Raw genomic sequence first — 23,991 nt, forward strand, 5'->3', positions numbered from 1 at the left:
TACTTACAGACCGTCGTCATATAAATAGAATATCGCTGAGTACGGCTTTAAACACTCACTCTTACTCACTCACGATAAACCTTATGTTTTAAGGCGCTGATTCACTGTCCAGAGTTGCATCCCTTTTTGACCTAATGAAAGCCTTGGTTTGTTAACATCATACTTTAACATGTGGGTTTCACCAAAGTGGTAAACGTCTAAGACATGCGTCGCTTTGGACTTACCTCCAACAGTAAGCTGACACGCCGTGATATAAATGAAATATTGTTCAAAGCGGCGTTAAATCCAACTCACTCATTCACTCACTCACTCACCCACCCACGCCCAGGCGCCTCAATCTTTGGGCAATAAACGTTCCTCAAAACTGAACCTAACCATGCATGAATAATAGCTATACACCACCAGGCGCATGCGTACAGCGCTGCAAGGAAATAGATAGCTATGGAAATACAAGTACAGCTTTAATTATAAGTTTATTCTATCGCAAGAAGGAAGCAGACTGAACCCAGTTGTGGACACTGGAGGCAAGGTTAGATCATAGATGCTTTCTTTTTTAACTCGTTTCATCCACATTATTTATAATTAAGATTCCAGGTTTTCATGACGGGCGATGATTTAAAATTTCTTTAAAAGTGAATATGTTTAGATTTAGCAGATATTTAACATTTGATATACTAGTCTATATCCTGAAACCTCGTTGAATTTCATCATTGGGTAAGCTCAGCTGATATTTTCGCAGTATAGGACTAGTTTATCATTGTGACGTATTGCGCCACACAAAGAATCTCACCCGAGACCAAAGACACAAGGATGAGATTCTATAGATACATCATTTTCAATTTGTAAACAACCATGAGCAGTGTCTTGAGAGTAAAAACTACAGTTATTGAAGTGATCTTCCCTGGGAGAGATCGCTTGATCTCACCCAAGCGGTTTCTCCCATGGAAGCAAGTTTTGGATGATAAATATATTTCAATGTTCAATATTTACAATGCTTGTCGTAAGAGGCGACTAACGGGATCGGGTGGTCAGACTTACTGACTTGGTTGATGCATGTCATCGTATCCCGATTGCGTGGATCGATGCTTATGACATCCATCACTGGATTGTCGATTATTTACAGACCGCCGTCATATACATAGTTAAAGAACTAGTCCGGACTAATGTCGATTTTATTTTCCTTGTCCACTGAGATACTATACCGCAGTTTAACATGAATACCCCACTCAGACACAGTATACTGACTCCGAGCCGACCGGTTCTTGTTTTTGCCTATCAATACCGAGCGCTAGTCAGGGTAACAACAAGTACCATCTTTTTAACGTCTTTGGGTATGGCGCGGCCGGGGATCGAAAACCCGACCTCCCGCTCTCCGGGTGGACGTGTATTAATTACTTTGGGTTTTTCTACTTTGGGATCTGACTGGATGGGCTATCTGATCAAATCGTGTGTGTGTCTGTCTGTGTCTTTGTGTGTGTCTCTGTGTGTATGTGTGTCTTTGTATGTATGTGTGTGTCTGTGAATGTGTGTATGTGTTTCTATAACACAGTTTTCCATCTTCCTTTTATCCTATGTAACTCATCATTGGGTGTATAAATGTGAAGGGATTTCCCAACCCACAAATCTACCCGCTGCGTTCTTGCAGCATGGAAGTCCTTGCAGGAATCTGTCTGTTGGTGCTGGTCATCGTGGTGCCGGGGAAGTCACAGAACGTCGTCACGTTGCCGGGGGATGTCCTGATGGGAGGGTTGTTCTCCATACAGTCAAGTGAAGGCGGCCAGTGTGCCGGAATCGACCGTGTCTCTGTTCAAATTCACGAAGCCGTTCGATGGACCCTCAAGCAACTCAATCGCCAGAACTTCATCCCAGGGATCACCCTAGGTAGATACAAATATAACATGCTAATTATTTCCTGAATCTTAGCAGATCCATGATGCAACTAATTGACCCCCAGGCCTTCATCCCAGTCGTCTTAATCAGCTGTGTAGAAATTGCGTCCATTACAACCTATAATCGTGGGTTTGAATCCTTGTTCTCCTTGATTATGTTTCTGGGTGTGACAGCACCATAACCGTCCTCGCGGTGAAGTGGTAAACGTCCGAGGCCTGCCTCACTTAGTTTGACACACCATGATATAACTGGAATGCAGTTCAAAGCGGCGTCAAACCAATCACCATCACTTAGTGACAATAATGATTTTGACCTTGACTATCGCGGGCAGGACTTGTTGGTGTCATCATTAAAACGTTTACTGTGAGACAGCAGGTTCTTGAATTACAAGTGCAGAGATTGTGCTACTTACACGTAAAGAGCATCTTCCCAAGGCAAGGGAGTTAACTGACTATAAAAGTCCTGTTTCCACCCTTGCCCGAACTAGGCTGGAATTTCTGGGGTCGATCGTAGCGCCACCAGTGGCTATTACGAGGTGTGTCTCTTCTATTACCTTCCTATTGACCAATCGGATTCCATCTCTCATGTCACACGCATTTCCTTCAAACAAAATGGTGGCGCCCAGTCAAGACGATCGGATCGATAATCAAGATATATATTATAATAAAACGGGCCGTACCACGCGAAGTGAATCAAATCACTTGAGCACCTTGATTAAAAACATGAAAGAAATCGCAAAATAACTGTCGACGCCCAGTTGGCGATACACATGCTTTGCAAATCTTGCAGTCGACCGAAATCTGCAACTTGAAATCCATGTCGTTCGTTACGCGATGTTGATTGGACTGTGCATAGACTCGTTAGACCAGCCAAAATGTAACTCCAGAATTCCAGCAAGTTCGGCATGGGTGGAAACTGGACTTTTATAGTCAGTTGATGCCCTTACCTCGGGAAGATGGTAAAGAGAACCACAGAATAAATATTTCGCTCATGGGGATGGAGGGGGTTCGTGTTTGTATTGTCTCCCGGCCCAAACATTTCTTTTGTGGTTAACTCAGCCTAATTGATAAATGTCACGGAGCTTCTGACGAAACGCGGGGACTTAGTCCACCACGAGAAAACATCGACCAATTCAGCGGGCCTGACCAACCGATCATTGTGTTGTCACTACATGCATGTTAAACGAGAATCTAGTGGAAATTTGCACGGGGATGCTAGGTTTTCAGCAGTGACTGAATATATGCCATCGTCCATGTACATCGATCACAGGTGTGTCTGATCCAGATTCAATTACATCCACGTTTACCGTGATATAGCTGTTCTATTACTGACTACGACGTAATGGTGTGATAGTGAGTGAGTGAGTGAGTGAGTGCCCCTAAATAATATCGAGTCTGTACCTCGCTAACAGATGATAGAAAGCATGGGTAATAGGACACGACGACACACAAGTCACCAAGCGGGGCTGCACTTACTCGCATGACAAGCATGGGTTACTGGGAACCTATATACCCACTCCACCCCTACGCCCACCCCCACCCCCACCCCCACCCCCACCACCCCGCGGGTAAATACGGCGTAACAATAAAAAGTTATTGTAGAATGTGTTTACTTTGATGTTGTTTTACTGGAGTATATCATTTGTTGTTCGATGTTGTATAACTATAGCATATGTGTTTTCTTCGATGCTGTAGATATCATACATTTGTTCTTCGATGTTGTATAACTATAGCATATGCGTTTTCTTCGATGCTGTAGATATCATACATTTGTTCTTCGATGTTGTATAACTATAGCATATATTTGTTCTTCGATGTTGTTTAACTATAGCATATGTGTTGTCTTCGATGTTGTAGATATCATATATTTGTTGTTCGATGTTGTATAACTACAGCATATGTGTTTTCTTCGATGTTATATAACTTTAGTACATGTGTTTTCTTCGATGTTAACATAGGTTTGATGGCCTACAAGACGTGTTCTCTGCCAGCTCTCGCTGTGAAACAGACATTGGAACTGATAGAGACAGCTTCCCACAATGAAACATCATTTCTCTATGGTAGGTACCGGGTGGCCCCTAAAGCTATTTTAACAGTTTCGAGGACGGCCAGGTAGTCTACAGTAATTTATAAAAGACCTCGTCACGCCAAGACCCTGGGTCAATTGCAGGGTGCTATATTTACTGCGTCTTCGGGACGTTGTGGTTTGTCATGCTTGAATCATACGGAAGCCTAATGGTGCCACTTTGGTAGGATAATTATATTTTTCCTAAATCGAAATATTTCGTTATTTCAATTATTTTCTCGTCATTTCGACTTTTTTTCTCTCGCAATTTCCATTACTTTCTCGTTATTTCGAGAACTCGAAATGTCCAATTTATCCTCGTTATTTAAATTATTTTCTCGTAATTTCGAGTTTTTGAAATAAAGAGAAAATATTCGAAATAACGACATAATAATCGAAATTGTAAGTTTTTGAAATAACGAGAAAATAATCGAAATAACAAGAAAAAACTCGAAGCAACGAGGAAGGTCAGGTAGCCTACAGCAACGAGAAAATAAAACGAAATAACGAGAAAAAATCGAAGTAGGAGAAAATATTAGAAATTACGAAGTCACAATCGAAATAACGAGGGGAAAAAAATCGAAATTTCGAGAAAGTAAACAAATGATTAAAATAACGAGAACTACCGATTTAAGAAAAAATATGCTACCAAAGTGGGACCATTAGGCTTTCGTAGAATCATAATTCATCGTCATAAAGAATCAAGACCAGGCACGATACTACTTGACAAAGAAATATATACATTGTGCGATATTCCTCTTCAAAGACCTGAAAATGTACAAGCAAACATTTATACGGGAGCTTGTAAATTAACAAAGTTGACCTATTCCAAATTTAAGCAACTTAATCTTTTTTTAAAAATGAATTAGACACGGACATAAAAAGCAAACGATTAATATCCTGGTTCTCAGCTTTAGCGCAAAACACACAAAAGCAGTAATCTCGAATTCACGAACGTGTTGTCACAAATGCTTGCTTTAAACTACGATATTTTCTGAATACACTTTATACTTCCTATTCAGCGACAGGAAAAATATGAGTGTTTACTCGATGGATTAATAACAGCGACGCACATACAGGAATTAGTCTGAGGATATTCTGATAGTCAGATTGTCCCAGAAAATGCTTGAAAAAATAATTATGCTGCAGACTTTGGCAAAAATAAAATAATTGTCTTCAACCAATTTAAACTATTTAGGTTCATAGTTTTAATCAAAATACAGTAAACTACGGTTATAACGAACACGCTTATAACGAACTTACTTTTTTGGTCCCGACTATTTGCTGTAGTTATGCTGTATATATGCTTATAACGAACTACGGTTATAACGAACTAAGGGGCGGTCGGGTAGCCTAATGGTTAAAGCGTTCGCTCGTCACGCCGAAGATCCGGGGTCGAATCCCGACATGGGTACAATGTGTGAAGCCCATTTCTGGTGTCCCCCGCCGTGATATTGCTGGAATATTGCTAAAAGCGGTGTAAAACCATACTCACTCACTCACTATAACGAACTAAAATTAGTAATCCCTTGGAGTTCGTTATAACCGTACTTTACTGTAATGTCTGGTTTTGCAAGTGGAGCTGAAAACATACCTAGTCACAATATAATACAGGGATATATAATATGACACCGCTTACACTTTTGAATGTAACTAATATCAGTTTTTCTCTCCCTGTTTACTTAATGAGGACAAATAACATTTCAGCATAATGTGGGCAAATCTGAGACAAATTAGCAAATAGCAAACACTTCATATGAACGACATCGTCTATATTTACCCTGTTGACAACAAATACTTTGTATGGATGGCAACTTCTTTATTTACACTGTTAATAACAAGAACATTGTATGAATGGCAGCTTCTTTATTTACACTGTCAATAAAAGGCACTTTGTATGGATGGCAACTTCTTTATTTACACTGTAAATAAAAGGCACTTTGTATGGATGGCAACTTCTATATTTACACTGTCAATAAAAGGCACTTTGTATGAATGGCAGCTTCTTGATTTACACTGTCAATAAAAGGCACTTTGTATGGATGGCAACTTCTTTATTTATACTGTCAATAAAAGGCACTTTGTATGGATGGCAACTTCTTGATTTACACTGTCAATAAAAGGCACTTTGTATGGATGGCAACTTCTATATTTACACTGTCAATAAAAGGCTTGTTGTATGGATGGCAACTTCTTGATTTATACTGTTTATAACAAACACTTTGTATGGCAACTTCTTGATTTACACTGTCAATAAAAGGCACTTTGTATGGATGGCAACTTCTTTATTTACACTGTTAATAACAAAAACATTGTATGGATGGCAACTTCTTTATTTACACTGTTTATAATAAACACTTTGTATGGCAACTTCTATATTTACACTGTCAAATAAAAGGCACTTTGTATGGATGGCAACTTCTATATTTACACTGTCAATAAAAGGCACTTTGTATGGATGGCAACTTCTATATTTACACTGTTAATAACAAAAACATTATATGGATGGCAACTTCTTTATTTACACTGTTTATAACAAACACTTTGTATGGCAACTTCTATATTTACACTGTCAATAAAAGGCACTTTGTATGGATGGCAACTTCTTTATTTACACTGTTAATAAAAAACACTTTGTATGGATGGCAACTTCTTGATTTATACTGTTTATAACAAACACTTTGTATGGCAACTTCTTGATTTACACTGTCAATAAAAGGCACTTTGTATGGATGGCAACTTCTTGATTTATACTGTTTATAACAAACACTTTGTATGGCAACTTCTTGATTTACACTGTCAATAAAAGGCACTTTGTATGGATGGCAACTTCTTGATTTACACTGTCAATAAAAGGCACTTTGTATGGATGGCAACTTCTATATTTACACTGTCAATAAAAGGCTTTTTGTATGGATGGCAACTTCTTGATTTATACTGTTTATAACAAACACTTTGTATGGCAACTTCTTGATTTACACTGTCAATAAAAGGCACTTTGTATGGATGGCAACTTCTTTATTTACACTGTTAATAACAAAAACATTGTATGGATGGCAACTTCTTTATTTACACTGTTTATAATAAACACTTTGTATGGCAACTTCTATATTTACACTGTCAAATAAAAGGCACTTTGTATGGATGGCAACTTCTATATTTACACTGTCAATAAAAGGCACTTTGTATGGATGGCAACTTCTATATTTACACTGTTAATAACAAAAACATTATATGGATGGCAACTTCTTTATTTACACTGTTTATAACAAACACTTTGTATGGCAACTTCTATATTTACACTGTCAATAAAAGGCACTTTGTATGGATGGCAACTTCTTTATTTACACTGTTAATAAAAAACACTTTGTATGGATGGCAACTTCTTGATTTATACTGTTTATAACAAACACTTTGTATGGCAACTTCTTGATTTACACTGTCAATAAAAGGCACTTTGTATGGATGGCAACTTCTTGATTTATACTGTTTATAACAAACACTTTGTATGGCAACTTCTTGATTTACACTGTCAATAAAAGGCACTTTGTATGGATGGCAACTTCTTTATTTACACTGTCAATAAAAGGCACTTTGTATGGATGGCAACTTCTTTATTTACACTGTCAATAAAAGGCACTTTGTATGGATGGCAACTTCTATATTTACACTGTTAATCACAAGAACATTGTATAGACGGCAACTACTTTATTTACACTGTTTATAACAAACACTTTGTATGGCAACTTCTTTGTTCATACTGTTCAGAAATAGCAGTTTGTATGGATGCCAGCTTTAATCACACTGTCTGGGTGAGTGAATCGTGATACCTGGCCCCGGGATCATGAAAGTGGTCTTAGCTCAAATTTTGCAAAGCACGAATTTTAAGTCTAAATCTTAAAAGTTAAGACAAAATATAGTCTTAAGTTAGTTTCATGAGGGCCAGGTGGTCGCAAAAAGGTGAGCTTATCCTTTCCCACCGGTGGTAACCGTCACAACCACATGTAAAAGCAAGTAAACTGTTCACCTGAAAAAGACACGGGAACATAAGGCACAAGTCAAAATAGGGAATTGCATCGGGCATGCCCGCTACATATGTACCATAAAAAGCTTTAATGAGTCCTTGTTGTAACGTTGAACAAACAACTTTTGCGATAGAGTCGTACGACGTTCTTTGAAATATTCGTAGAGTATGCTCAATCGTACCTCAAACGTTGTGAAATGTAGACACCAAAGAATTGAGCTGCTGGAATATGGATGTAAAGGCAAGTTGTCTCTTGGAAAGTTGAAGTCATCCCTCTTGTCATGTTGAGAGTTTTTATCCCCCGCCGGGCCAGAATGGCCGCAGGGGGATTATGTCGTGGCGTAGTCCGTCTGTCCGTCCCACAGAGGGTACTAAGCTTGTGAAATCAACTCCTCCTACAGTTTCCAGAGAATATCCCTGACACTCTACACACAAGATGTCGACATGTTGATGATACGCATATCGCAGTCCCATTTCATTTCGACTAATTTTGACAGAGTTACTGCCCCTGTTTTACCGAGCTACATTTGCCTAATTGTGAGAGAGGGTACTAAGCTTGTGAAATAAACTCCTCCTACAGTTTCCAAGGAATATTCCTGACTCTCTACACACAAGATGTCGACATGTTGATGATACGCATATCGCAGTCCCGTTTCATTTCGACTAATTTTGACAGAGTTACTGCCCCTGTTTTACGGAGCTACATTTGCCTAATTGTGAGAGAGGGTACTAAGCTTGTGAAATCAACTCCTCCTCCAGTTTCCAGAGAATATCCCTGAATATCTACAAACAAGATGCCCCTGTTTTACGGAGCTTCATTTGACTCGTTAAAAGAATTCATGCGGGGGATGTTGTGCTCTCAGAGCACTCTTGTTATCATTCTTTATGCGCAGATGTAAACATGAAACTGGTCTCCTTCATTTCTAGCTCAGGTGGGTTAATCAGATGTTTTGGGAAGTAGTAATACTAATGATTCAAGATAGGACAATTTCGTACGCGTCTGCCAAAGAAAAAGGAACGTGGGAAAAAAGACCTGTCTGAAACATCAGAACAACTAACTATATCACTTGATAATGAAACTAATGAAGAAGTAACAATGGACTTAAAGAGGTGAGGTGAAATTGGGTTTAACGTCGCGTCCAAGATTATTGCACTTATATAGCGATGTGCATGCACGCGTGTATGTGTGTGTGACTGCTTGTACTAGTCCGGGCTGATGCCGATTTATAGTGCTAGCGCACTGATACCATGCCGCTGTTTAACATGAATACCCCACTCAGAAACAGTATACTGACTCCGAGCCGACAAGTCCTTGTTTTAGCCCCTTAATGCCGAGCGCCAGACAGGGTAACAACAAGTACCATCTTTTAACGTCTTTTGGTATGACGCTGCTGGGGATCGAACCCCGGACCTTCCGCTCTCCGGGCGGACGCTCTACCACAAGGCCACGGAGGCGGTCACAATGGACTTAGTACATGAAATAGAATAAAGTTTTTCCTTCCTTAAGTTTCTCATGTGGGATAGTGGTGTACAAGTTGAAAAATCAAATGTTTTGACAGAATTGAACCTGGTTCTTTTCTGGGCTTGTAAGAAATCAAACAAATCCTTTGCGTTTTATAGAAACCGTATGGTATTTATTAATTCCACTTGTCTCAAATACTTTCTGTGAATATAAAAAAAAGTCCTTCCTTATATTCCATGCTTGACGTAAAAGGTGACTATGCTTGTCGTAAAAGGCGACTAACGGGATCGGGTGGTCAGACTCGCTGACTTGGTTGATGCATGTCATTGATCCCAATTGCCTGGATCGATGTTCATGATATCAATCACTGAACTGTCTGGTCCAGACTCGATTATGTACACAGACCGCCGTGATATAGCTGGAATATTGCTGAGTGCGGCGTTTAACAACAAACCAACCAGCCAAATCCTTCCTCATAGATGATCGTTGAGGCAGACATTTGGTGGTACGTTTCCTGGACCCTGCGATATCTTCCTTTAGTTTTATGGAGCTTTGGAATGGAGGCTTTTGCGGTCATACAGGTGGCATTATTTGATATGTCACTTAGACCAAGCTCTTTAATCAAATAATTAATATAGTGATGCTGGCACATAAGGGTTATGTAATCGGAGGCCTTGCCATTTGGAAAGCCTACATACTATTCCTGAAGGGCAACCAGATTTTGAGTGGGTTTATTCCAAATCTGTTCCTATTTTTCAGTTTTTGCATTCTATCAATGACAACTTCACACACTGACTTAACCCACCAGGAAAGACATTCATCAGGTTAATCTTCCCTACTCACCATTTTTTAGCATATGCATCGTCAGCTTCCATAATTATTGGTCGCAGGCGGTTCACGTTTTTTTTTTCCCAATTTGAATAACTTAGTTATAATGAACAATAGAGAACATATGCAACGTTTGAAAGGGGTGTTTCTGACGTAATTTCTAAATTAGTTTCTTGAAAATATGTTTGTAATTTGACAATATTGAAATGTTGAAATCTAGTGTACTAGACAGTATATTTCCTGAAGAACATTCACACAGAGGATATTGAATGGTCGGGTATCTTGATAGCGTATTTTCCTGATGATTTTCAGGTGTTCTTGGCCCAGAAACCACATCAGAAACTCAGCCAGTGTCACGTCTGCTAAGCTCACTTCCGGTAGACGATCGTCTGCTACAGATCAGCTACTCAGCCACAGCAGCCAGTCTCACCGATAAAACTATCTACAAAAATCTGTACCGTGTCATAGTGGCAGACAATGTCCAAGTGGAGGTAAGACAAGACAAGCATTTTAAAGCCAATCTGAAACTCATTTCAATTCAAGACTCTTGTCATCATGTTAAATCACACTGTGTCCTCTGTATATCATATATGTTGGCCCTATTATTAATGCCGCAGGTTACTGCATTAATTATTATCATTCCCCTGAGGTGCATCTCTTGAGAACATATCTATCATATCTTCACAGGTCATGCTGCAGCTGATACAACAGTTGAAATGGAATTATGTTGCCATTAGCTACGAGAATGATTCCTATAGCATTGAAGGTGCAACAGCTTTGAAAGTAGAATCTGAACGTCGGGGAATCTGCATTCCAGTATTTGAAATGATCACTACCACAAGCAGTATTGTTTCCCTGCGAGAAAAGTTGGACATCAAGTCAAGCCCTGTTTCAGGGATGGTGTTCTTCGGACGAAGACAGACTGTCACTCGAGTTTTGGAATACCTTGATGAACACCTACTTAATGATCAGTTTCAGATGATTGTGTCCGAGGCGATAGCACTGGAACCATCGTATGTACAAAACGGTCAGAATAATGTATTTGATCGAGCAAAAGGGCTTCTTCTACCGACACCTGTATATGAACCAATACCCGAATTTACCTCTCACTGGAACACTCTGTTTCAAAATGCAACAACATTCCGTGAAGAAGCAAAAGAAAACCATTGGTTATCCCTTTACTTCCGGTCTTTGACTGGATGCGATTTACGTCCAGAAATAGACATTACCAAGTGCTGGAGTGACTCGTCTAACAGCTATGACATCACACAACAGCCTCTCTTTATTTCCTATGCAGTTCTAGCCACTGGTGTGATGGCACAGGTCTTCAAGAACGTCATCAGTCGGACTTGTGGTGTAGGGAACAGAATATGCAATGCCATGAACGACGTATCACAGGGAACCTTAATTGCAGAAATTGAAAAGCTGAGACTGAAACCCTCAGATCTGATGGGTAGTTTATTTCCAGGAAGGGGAAACATATCCTTCAGCAAAGGCGAGATGCACCTGTACACTGAGAAGAGCCTGTACGAAATATACAACTACAAGAGGAATCATACAGAATTCAACTTTCATAAGGTAGGTCATAATGGAATATAAATTGTCAATGCAAGAAAATTCCATTTGGCGTTAAGGACAAAATAACTGTGAAAATTATATGAATGGACCACTGAAAATCAGTTATGACACCAGGTGTTCGCGAAAATGGTACACATTTCCTGCCCTACCAGTAGCACCCGCCATTTACACAATTTGCATGAAAGAGTAAGTATTTATTGCCTGACGCTGCACAGCATGACTCGTGCCCCGCGACGGCGGTCTGTAAAACAAACCAGACAATCAAGTGATTGATGAACCAGAAAATGTTTATTTTGAATTACATCTGTTGTGTACAAGTGCAGAGCCTCGGCTGCTTATAGGTAATCGTTTAAGCGCCCCAAACATTTCGTTTGTTCTCAGCACAGATAAATGCTACCCCGGGGTCTGCAGTCTATCGAACCAGCGCAAGTAAATATAAATTATCTGTGCAGTCTACATTATCCACCGAAACAGATTCCATTTGGCCTAAAGGACAAAATAGCTGTAAAAATTATATGAATGGATCACTGAAAGTCAGTGAAAAGAATATCAATTCTCTTTCTTTGGCTGATATTTCATTGTATTATTTTTATTGTGACTGATATGGTAACTTACGAGACAAACCAATTGTGTGAATCTTCGTTCGAAACCTCTAAATTGAAAACACAGTTTGTCTTCCATCCTTCCATGACAAAATATACGTGAACTCTATGGTGTTTGCATATGTTATACGTAATGTTGAGTTAAATATTTCAGATAGTAGAATACTTGTTGATAAATTTAGAGTTGAGATGATTTTAATCCATATACATGTATCTGTTTCCTTTCGTACACCCAAAGCATTCTTGTAACGACAAGATTTGAACTATTTTAATAAACCGTAATAAAATAATATAGAAGAGACATCTTGTAAGTAGCATTCAAACTTACGTCCCAAGAAAACATGAATTACGACTTAAAACTTTTTCAAGATTGATGCACACACCAGCCATGGCTCGTCAAGTCTTCCGCCTGATATATAATGCCACGCTTAATTTGAAAATTCTAGGAAACGTAACACAGTATTTAGCAACATTAATTAAGTAAAACCAGTATTTATAATTGTCCATCTTGGGACTGTGTGAATGAAGTGCTTCTAAATAAATGTTTTCTCTTGTGGTCTAGAAATTATGGTCTCAAGAAGATTCGATACTGCTTATTGACCAATTAGAATGCATGACTCTTAAAGGTCATAGTGTCATATACATCTTCTCCAATGTACTGCTGAGAATGCACATAGGTGAAGTAATTTCACAACAGTTCAAAAGTATTTTTCTTTGCATTTCAGGTTGGCTCTTTCAATGGATCACTGAAGTTGTCCCTTGATCAAATTCAATCCTTCGATAAATCTGGCAAAAAGGGCAGCCCAGTTCCTGGTAATTGTCACAAGGGATACAACTGTCCAGAATGCCTTAAAGACCCATTGGAGGAGATCATACACATTAAAGGGGACTATTATGTTGTTGCTCTTGTTCCTATTCACAACAGACGAAGCACTGATGGAGACTCCCAAAACGTCTTCAGGTGTGGCCCTTTAAGGTCAGCTATAGGTGTAGACATTGCAGAGGCTTTGATGTTTGCTACAAAAGATGTGAACAACAAAACAGGAGAATTTGCATCGGTTCTTGGTAACACATCTATAGGATTGATTGTGCTGGACACATGCAACAACCCTGTGATAATTAGGGATAAAATTGTGAAATTACATAAAGGTGAACTTCATCTTGGGGATGGGGTCTACAGTTCAGCGATCAGTGACAAAGTAATTGGCTACGTAGGGCCATTAGCGAGTTCGATCAGCATTCCACTAGCATCCACAATGAAACAACTGGACCAATTGTTTATAGCCTATGCCTCTACTAGTTCGAAGTTAAGAGAGAGGAACAAATACCCAACGTTCATGAGAACAGCATCATCACTGGATGACCAAGTGCAACCAATGATGAAGGTAGCCAAGAATCTCGGAGCCAAGTACATCCAGGTGTTGTACACTGATGAGGCATATGGACAGTCTGGTCGGGATTCTGTCCTGGAAGGAGCTAAGAAGGCAGGAGTTTGTGTAGCACAAAGCGTACCAGTGAAAGAAGACATTGATCCCAAACAATACGTGGGCATCGTGTATAAACTGAGACAGTTTAGGGCAGCCAGAATGGTTATTGTGTTTTCCCGATCACACACCACACCAGCTCTGATGACAGCTGTCAGTGAAGAGATTGAACTGGGAGAGTTTATTTTCTTTGGATCTGGAGAGGGCTGGGCTAGACGGACTAACGTTATTAAAGGCAACTACAACCTGAAAGGAAGCTTCACCATGGCTCAGGATCTTCCAGTTGACCCACATTTTGAACAGTATTTTCGCAATATCAACAGCTCTTCCGATGTAAACCCCTGGCTGAGACCATTTTTGGAGAAAAGGGCAAACTGTTTCTTCCCAGGCAGTTTTCTGAAAAAGAACAAACAGGAATGTACTCCCTCACTGCTCTCAAGCCACCATCAGATTGACACATGGGTCCCATTCGGTACCACTGCCTTGTATGCCTTGGTTCGAGGTTTTAGAAGCAGCCTTCAACATGTCTGTCGGGGGACTGCCACAAAATGTCCAGAATACTCAACCTCTGAGCTGATCCGCTACACCAAAGATGTTCAGCTGGATGTCTACAGAGACGGCAAACAACGTCGTGTATTTGATGAGGGCGGAAATGGTGCAAGTGGATTTCGGATCTCTCAGATAGTTCCAGGAATTGGATCTGATGACCTTGAATACAAAGACGTAAGTATTCTATGCATGTATGTCGTTAATATCCATTTCTGCCTAAGGATCTGAAATTTCCACAAGCAGTAACATCAACTAATCAAGTATCTAATGAACTTATATCTGTCAGATGATCTTATGATAAAATTTTTTTTTAAAATCCCGACTTCTCCATCTACACGAGCAACTGTGTCTGATGATGATGTTGACAGACGTTGTATTGTATTTAAGAACACTATGCAAAACTGAAATTGATAACCTATACCTCTACGGTAAATGTGAAAGAAGTATATCTCACAGCAGATTTGTTAATATATACTTTTTGTGCTCACTGTTTTTCGTACTGTAGTGAGTGAGTGTGGTTTTACGCGCTTTTAGCAATATTCCAACAATATCACTGTGGTGGACACCAGAAATGGGTTTCATACCTTGTACCCATGTCGGGAATCGAACCCGGGTCTTCGACGTGACGAGCGAATGCTTTAACCACAAGGCTACCCGACCGACCTTTTTCCGACTGTGAAGGAAATACATCGTGCTGATCAGATATTTTATAGATTAAAGTGTAAACATTATGACCATTTGTAAATTGTACAATAAATGGAATGTATGTTTCACTTTAGGCCACTTGAAAACATTTCCTAACGAGGTTATGTTACCTGGAATGAAATTAGGCCATATGTATTATTATATCTGAAAAGAATATCAACGTTTTAAAGTTCCATCTGGTGTCAATATATGTAAAATTGATGACATGAGAACTTGTTTTTCCTGCTGAAGAACTGAAATAAACTGAAACAAAAAAGACACTGTTCGTCTTTATGTGCAATCCTTGAAAAGAAGGTGAACAAATAGTGTTCAAGTACAATGCCATCCACCACCTTGTTCCCTTCCATATGTATGCATCATTCAATTCCTTTTTTTCATAGATGATGCTTGTAATGTTCTTGGGTAGGTTGGCATGGCCGCTGGGGACGTCTTCACTTTCAAAATGGATGAACAGGACCTCAGAATTACCTACACTGCAAACTGCCCAAGTCAATATGAGTGCGACAAGTGTACATTTGAAACCACAACGGGTATGGCCAGGTACGTTTGACTGGTATAAGGATTACATTTAGCTGTCTTTACGTTTTAAGCTGTCCTGTTCCTTGTGATTATCCAAGAACGAATTTTGATTCAGGATCATATACACGTTGTAAGCTGTGATTGAATTGGGAACTGTTCTTAAATAGATAGTTGATCTTTGATACAGCTTGTATTTGTGATCAACACCGACACAAACTGGTAAATAATTCCTGGATAACAGAGGTAAATAGCATTTACTGATGACCCTGCCCTATCTGTTTTATGAACTATCAATTGATGACTTCACTTAATCAGCTCAAAATGATTTACTTTGTTGTTTTGAACTATCAATTAATGAATTCACTTAATCAGCTCCAAACGATTTACTTTGTTGTTTTGAACTATCAACTAATGACTTCACTTAATGAGATCAAAATGTCTTATTTTGTTGTTTCAATGTCTTTGTTCGACTGAAAACAGGGGGCACCTGTGACCCAGTCGCCTAAGGCGCCACAATTCGCTGTGCAGAGTTGCATCCCATTCGGCACTTCAGGGCGATAATTTGGAATTTTCAAAGCGGCGTCACTCACTCACTCACTCACTCACTCACTCACTCACTCACTCACTCACTCACTCACTCACTCACCCACCCACCCACTCACTCACTCACTCACTCACTCACTCACTCCATCAGTAAATCAGGTCAAATTGTTCCACTCTGTAATTAAAACATTTTTTGGACATTATAGGACCAGGTAATTTGTGTGTCATCGTGCACCGATGCAGCAGACCTTATCTCATGGTCTCGTAAACTTGTTTGCCTGGTCTTTAGGTTGTTTACAGGCCGGCTCAGCATGGCACGACACTCCCTGACACTAGATTGTTGTCTTCTATTGTCAGCGGCATCTCTGTTGAACTGATGGCGGCTTTAGCAGGGGAAGGAGCAGCTATCCTTGTTCTGGCTGTGACGGTCATCGTCACGTGTGTAAAATACAGACGCCAAAGGGGTAACAGTTTTCATCGCTATTTAATGTGAACCTCATTTTAGCTGTCTGGAAATATGGGTACTGTTTAACGGGAGGAATGTACACAGCTTAAATGTATATAAATCACTTGGACTTATGTCTCACATTAGCAAATATAATTTGGCCTGTCATATATTATACATTATACTACAGTGTAGATATGTTGCTCGAATTTGTCCATTGCCACTTTGGTTTTCTCATATGCAACCCTGGGGAATTATTCCACGTGTGATTTGGTGTTTTTAAAAGGTCAAGATCACTGTGAGAATTTCGTTGTATGATACCTGGAGTATTTCTGTTTGGAAAACCATAAATCTTGTAGTGATTAGGTTTTGGAGCCAGGTGAAGGTCGCCAAAGATCACATTATGACACATGGCACAAACTTTGGCAATATGTGGTCAAACGCATGCGAAAACTGAACATGAGATATACACAACCAAATCAACAACTGTCATACGTCATGGTAGTGTCAACACACTCACGCACAAACTCACTCTCACATACACACACGCACGCACGCACGCACGCACGCACGCACGCACGCTCGCCCACTCACTCACTCAAAACACTCACTCACTCAAAACACACACACACACCATTGTTGAATGTTATTTTGCAAAACTCCAAGTGAAGATTCAGATTCGTCTTGTATCATCTAAGGATGTTGCATCGCCAGGTATAGAAAGGGCTTAACACCTACACGTTATACTTCAGACATTGACTTTACGAATAGTAACCGATAGCAACTACATATTTGTAACATTCTCTGTGTTCATGGCTGAGGCCATGGTTGATGTCATCAGACTGGAAGTGCTGTCTTGTCCTATAAAGGTGACTGGATATATAGTTCTGTTATAACTGTAGTGTATAAGGAGTGTGTACCGACGTATGTGTGCGTGCGTGAGTGCGTGAGTGCGTGTGTGCGTGCGTGAAATATTCAGGCGTCTTACTGTCTGTTTCAAGATCTTTCGGGACTTAAAATGACATGCTTTCTGCATTGTTGTATTTAATCTGCCTTACCTGAATTTCGTACCAGTCATATGTCATATTTGGGGGTTGGTGACCCATGATTCATAATTATTTAACGTTTGTTTGAAGGGGCGACCAACAGTGGAGATAAAGCAGATACAGGTAATACATTTAGCATGTCAGGAATGTTCGTCGTGAGCCTGTTTAACAGTTTATCAAACATTTAACAGCCTCCTAACTTAATATGCAATGAGGTGAGGTGAGGTGAAATGGGATTTAACGTCGCGTCCAAGATTATTGCACTTATATAGCGACGTGCATGCACGTGTATGTGTGTGTGTGTGTGGCTGCTTGTACTAGTCCGGACTGATGCCGATTAATAGTGCTAGCACACTGAGATACCATGCCGCAGTTTAACATGAATACCCCACTCAGACACAGTATACTGACTCCGAGCCGACCAGTCCTTGTTTTAGCCCCTTAAATGCCGAGCGCCAGACAGGGTAACAACAAGTACCATCTTTTAACGTCTTTTGGTATGACGCGACTGGGGATCGAACCCCGGACCTTCCGCTCTCCGTGCGGACGCTCTACCACTAGATCACGGTGGCGGTCAATATGCAATGAGCATTGTGATGTGAGTGTAGAGTTATGGTAACATACCATGATGTAGGGTGAAATGTCGAGTTACCGTCGAGTTGAAGATGATTTTACTGCATGCGTGTGTATGTATCCGGGATTTAGCCGTTATTATAGTGCTAGCCCACATACCTAATGCTGCAAATATGACATGACCACGAGCCTCTCTTTGTATTGTACCCTCAATGTCAAGCACCAGCCAGGGCAACAAGTACCATCTATCAACCTATATTGGTATGACGCGGCCAGGGATCGAACACCATTCTTGCGCTCTCCGTGCAGGCACTCTGTCTACTGTACCATAGTTCCGGTCCGCATACCACGAACGCATTTCATATTAACCATCAGTGGGATCGTGAGACAGATCACTGTATCTCTGTTAATGAGTACGGATTCTCTCTCAATGTAACTGAAGGTAAATTATACAAACACTTGACAACAGCAGACAGTTTATCTTATTCTTAAAGAAGCGTAATTCTGGATACTGTATTATGTACGTGTTATTTTTAGATTATGACTCAATTGATGTCCTGTCTGCCTCAGAGAACAGAGGTGAGTAGAACATGGATGTGGAAATAAAATCATAAATAAAAAACAATACAAATAAAAAAAGGATGTGGAACTGTGAGATCGTTACTAGAATACAGCGCACGGAAGGATGATTATTGATGAAGGGAAGGTATACATGTTTACAGCATCCGCACGTTACAATTAAGTACGTCTAAAAAACACCTTAGACAATGGTAACACAGAAAAGATGTTCCAGATCACTTGGCGGATTTGTTCTGGCCAAAAATGTTACATTACTAAAGTTTCAGTCTTTTAAACATTTATAGATTTTGTCTAAACAGTTTGTCGAAACAGTTCCGTTGACGTTACTTGTAAAATTATGTAATAAAGAACAAACATATCAAAATGTTCATTTGGTGAAGAGGGGGGCTGCACACTGTATTGTAAACGAAATTTTAGTCGCCTTGTTTGACTATCGCCTTCTGTTTGAGCGATTCTATTTTGTAATATAATTATATGCCGTGTTCATCAGATATTGGATTAATGACATTCAGGTATATATCTTATTTTGATTATAAGGGTACCTGTCTGATTTTTCAAAACAATCTTATCTTTCAGTTTTTTCTAGCTGTGTGTATGTGTGAGCGTATGTGTATGTGTATGGGCATGTGTGTATGTGTGGGCGTGTGTGTGAGTGTGCGTGCGTGCGTGGGGACATGTGTATGGAGAGGCCACAGAGTATTTTGACCTTAAAGTGTCTGGATTTTGTCAGTTGATTATAGCTTGCGAATTGCCATTTTACGAAAGTGCGACAAACGTAGCTGTATATAACCAGACTTGAACCCCCAATGCTGCGTTAATAATGTCTTCATACAGAGTGCAAACCACTAGCAAATATAACTATGCATGTGAGCTTCAGCGCTTATACTATAAGCATGTTCTCTACTCTACAGGAATGTACTTGAGGGCCGTGCCGGAACCGAGGAGAGAAAGTCTGCCGGCGCAGTAACTATGCCCTGCTGTTCCAAGACAAGTCTTTGTCGATGGCCCATTGTCTCGGGGCAATTGTTAGTGTACAACAGTACTGTGGCAATACTAAAACCCATGTAATGGTGCCACGAAGTTTGGAAACGATACAGATGTAAGAGAGGGTACTCAACTACCAAGTGCAGGCCACAGCCAAAACGCAACGTCTTCTTGTACATGTCAATATTCTCTTAATAAAACTATCAATGTCTTCAACCGAAATTGACGATTTTAAACGACTTTCTAGAAGTATTGTTTAACCCTCAGTTGACCTTGAAGACACATTCTGCTTAGAGCAAGGCTTGATCCAGTTGGCAGTACCAGCAAGTTTCACGCACATATGCTAGCCCGAATTTCTTTTTCACTGTCAATGTATCAAGCAATGGAGTGTAGCACTCTTAACAATATCTGCACCAGAGCTCAAGCGGAGACTGGACAATGTAGAGTCCTACATGTTGCGAACACCTGGTGTCATTATTACTTGATTGTGATTTCTAAGCACATACTTATGATATAGTCGGAATCGTACAATGAGATGCCCTATGATCATGGAAAGGGTTTTGTAGATTTTATTGAAAAATTTTCATCCCGTATGTTATTTTCTGATTTACTTATTTTCTGTTCAAATCGCTATTATTCACATTTTTTAAAATATAAATAGTAAATGTAACAAACTGTATAGTTATATCACTGAATCGGAGGGCACATCTTCACTCACACACTGAACTTTCTATATTAAGCAGTCATTCTTCAACCACCTTAAGCAGCTTGAGACGTTAGCGATAATTCGATTGAACGATGGGGAACAGATTATTTAAAACATGGAACGCGTGCGTCGCTATAAATTGTTTGTTACTGACATACATGTATTACCTCACGGAACTTTTTATCCCCCGCCCGTCCGTCACGTTTCGTTTCCGGGGCATAACTCAAAAACCGTTCAATATTTTTTCATGAAACTTTGCAGGTCTGTCAAGTACATGCTGAACTGGTGCCTTTTGCTATTTAGAAATTTTTATTTTTATGTTTCCATGGCAGCAAGATGGACTTAGGTTCTGTGAGGGTAGGGTTCGTTTCCGGAGCATAACTCATAAACCGTTCAATATATTTTCATGAACCTTTGCAGGTCTGTCAGGTGCATGCTGAACTGGTGCCTTTTGCTATTTAGAAAGTTTAGAAATTTTTATTTTTACGTTTTCATGGCAACAAGATGGACTTAGGTTCCAAACCCTTCTTTTTTTTACAATTTTATGACAAGTTCCACCTCGGTTTAAAAAGGTTAGGGTTTGTGGAGGTTTAATTATGTCATAAATTCTGCAACAGGGGCGGGGGATATAGCCACGTTAGTGGCAAACTCTTGTTGAACTTGAAAGTGGCTGTTCTCTGTTGAAATTTTTTAAACTGACTACAATACGATATTTCATGGTTGTCTGGTTAGGGCACAATAAATTATTCACAATTAACAACAGTTTGCCAATGATAGGACATTATGTCATTGTCCATCATCTTATTTGTTGTCCAAGTAAAAACCGGAAACGATGATCGTTGATATTTTTTCTTGTACGCCGAGAGGGCTGCAACCAATTTGATGCACATGCATATACATACATATCTTAAACTTCGCAACATGTAAACAATTCCTTATATTGAAGTCATTCAGACATACGTTTTGGGCCATCGTCATGTTTTGTGTAAACACAAAAAGAGTGAGTGAGTATGGCTTAACACCGCCTTTAGCTATATTCCAGCAATATCAAGTCAGGGGACACCAGAAATGGGCTTCACACATTGTACCCATGTCGGGAATCAAACATAAAAAGAGAAACTTAATATTTATAATGAATATTATGTACATTTTACATTGAATAAACATTTTTAACAAGCAAACATCGCTTTCTTCCTACTTAACACAGTTGCAATATACAAGCGACTGAGTAAGTGAGCTACTTACATCTTTTTGGTGAATCACTTTATTACTTTGGTTTACTAGCAACGATCATTGGATCCTGCAATGACTAAGGGTCATACCTATGCACAGCTAATTCCGATGTCATACGCGACTGGGATCCCTAACATCTACTAGTAGGCATTCTTGTTGCTAACACGGAAGTCCACTAAAACTCGCTTGTCGGGCAAGTGGGTTGTCAATATAGCATGATGCGACACTGTAAGTTTATCTCCTAATACTATTTGCATTTTGTCCAGAAATGCGTATCTCTTTTCATAGTTATTAGCTTAACAGGCTAAAGACCAGAAGACCCTATAGTAGGTAAAATGTTACACAGAATTGACCTGGGACAAAGGTATAAATAGTGCAGCTTAATTTCTAATTAACAATTCATAAGAAAACAAGTTTGAGAATCATCCTAATCATGATAATAACATGAATTGACTCAGGGTAACACTCCCGAAGCTAACGCGTGTGCGTGAGCATGTGTATGTGCGTGCGAGCGTGCGTGTGTGAGGGAGGGTGGTGGTGCGTGCGAGCGTGCGTGCGTGTGTGAGGGAGGGTGGTGGTGCGTGCGTGTATGTGAGCGTGCGAGCGTGCGTGTGTTAGGGAAGGTGGTGGTTCGTGCTTGTATGTGTGCGTGCGTGCGAGCGTGCGTGTATGTGTATGTGTGCGTGTGAGGGTGTGCGTGCGAGCGTACATGTGTGAGGGAGGGTGGTGGAGCGTGCGTGTATGTGTGCGTGTGTGAGGGAGGGTGGTGGTGCGTGCGTGTATGTGTGCGTGCGAGCGTGCGTGTGTGAGGGAGGGTGGTGGTGCGTGCGTGTATGTGTGCGTGCGAGCATGCGTGTGTGAGGGAGGGTGGTGGTGCGTGCGTGTATGTGTGCGTGTGTGAGGGAGGGTGGTGGTGCGTGCGTGTATGTGTGCGTGTGTGAGGGAGGGTGGTGGAGCGTGCGTGTATGTGTGCGTGTGTGAGGGAGGGTGGTGGTGCGTGCGTGTATGTGTGCGTGCGAGCGTGCGTGTGTGAGGGAGGGTGGTGGTGCGTGCGAGCGTGCGTGACTGTGTGAGGGGAGATGGTTGTGCGTGCGTGTATGTGTGCGTGCGTGTGTGAGGGAGGGTGGTGGTGCGTGCGAGCGTGCGTGCGTGTGTGAGGGGGATGGTTGTGCGTGCGTGTATGTGTGCGTGCGTGTGTGAGGGAGGGTGGTGGTGTGGGCGTGTATGTGTATGTGTGTGTGTGTGAGGGCGTGTTTGCATGCATGTATGTGTATGTGTGGGCTTGTGTGTATGTGTATGGGCATGTTTGTATGTGTTGGCTTGTGTGTATGTATGGACGTTTGTGTATGTGTGGGTGTTGGCGTGTGTGTATGTATGGACGTGTGTGTGTTTGGGCGTGTGTGTATGTGTGTGGGTGGGTGTTTGGGCGTGTTTGTATGTGTGGGCGTGTGTGTGTGTTTAAGTGGGTGGGCGTATGTGTATGTGTGGGCGTGTGTATATGTGTATGGGTGTGTGTATGTGTATGGGCGTGTGTGTGTGTAAATGTGTGGTATGTGTGTATGTGAACGCGTGTTTGTATGTATATGGGTGTGGGTGTATGTGTGTCGGCATGTGTATATGTGTGTGTGGGCGTGTGTGTATGTGAGGGCGTGTGAGTATGTATGGGCGTGTTGGCGTGTGTGTAATGTAATGGGTAATGTAAGGCCGATGGCTTCTGCAAATGATAATGCCCTGGAAAATAGTGTTACGCTTAGCTGCAATGGTTATAATCTGTCTTATTTGTCTTGGAAAGCACCGCACTATCCATAAACCAATCTAGTTTAGGGAACTAAGGAACCAAAGATAATATATGGTTTTCTGGAAATCCTGAAAAAAAACATCCATCGACAATCCCACCCATCACCATCACCATCCCCACCCCCCACCCCCCACCCCCCCACCCCCCCTACCCCACTCCCCATAACTATCTTTATGTAAGACCTCATGCAGAACGTGACCGTCTCCTTTTCAAACGCCACAAAGAAGACGTACGCATGGCTGCCCATGCTTGAACAGATGGAGATATACACGTTCAGAAAGAAGAGAGAAGGGGTGAGTTCACATTATCTTGCCTTGGAATAAACACAATCATCTCCGTGCTCTACCTCAGCTGCCCTTCGTCTGTGTCGTGAAGTAGC

At 40.7% G+C, this 23,991-nt stretch overlaps 1 protein-coding gene across 1 annotated transcript; it reads left to right on the forward strand.

Moving 5' to 3' along the window:
- The first annotated feature begins 1,646 nt into the window (after window positions 1-1,646).
- On the forward strand, window positions 1,647-19,858 carry LOC139468999 (uncharacterized). Its single transcript, XM_071251133.1, has 10 exons — window positions 1,647-1,881; window positions 3,848-3,949; window positions 10,581-10,759; window positions 10,956-11,846; window positions 13,174-14,655; window positions 15,593-15,726; window positions 16,606-16,712; window positions 17,830-17,862; window positions 18,850-18,891; window positions 19,803-19,858. The coding sequence occupies exons 1-10, from the start codon at window positions 1,647-1,649 to the stop codon at window positions 19,856-19,858; spliced, it is 3,261 nt and encodes a 1,086-aa protein (XP_071107234.1).
- Window positions 19,859-23,991: the final 4,133 nt, after the last annotated feature.

The sequence above is a fragment of the Haliotis cracherodii genome, unplaced genomic scaffold (genome assembly GCF_022045235.1).
Source record: "Haliotis cracherodii isolate W230 unplaced genomic scaffold, xgHalCrac1.p SCAF_2, whole genome shotgun sequence".
NCBI classification, from domain to species: Eukaryota; Metazoa; Mollusca; class Gastropoda; order Lepetellida; family Haliotidae; genus Haliotis; species Haliotis cracherodii.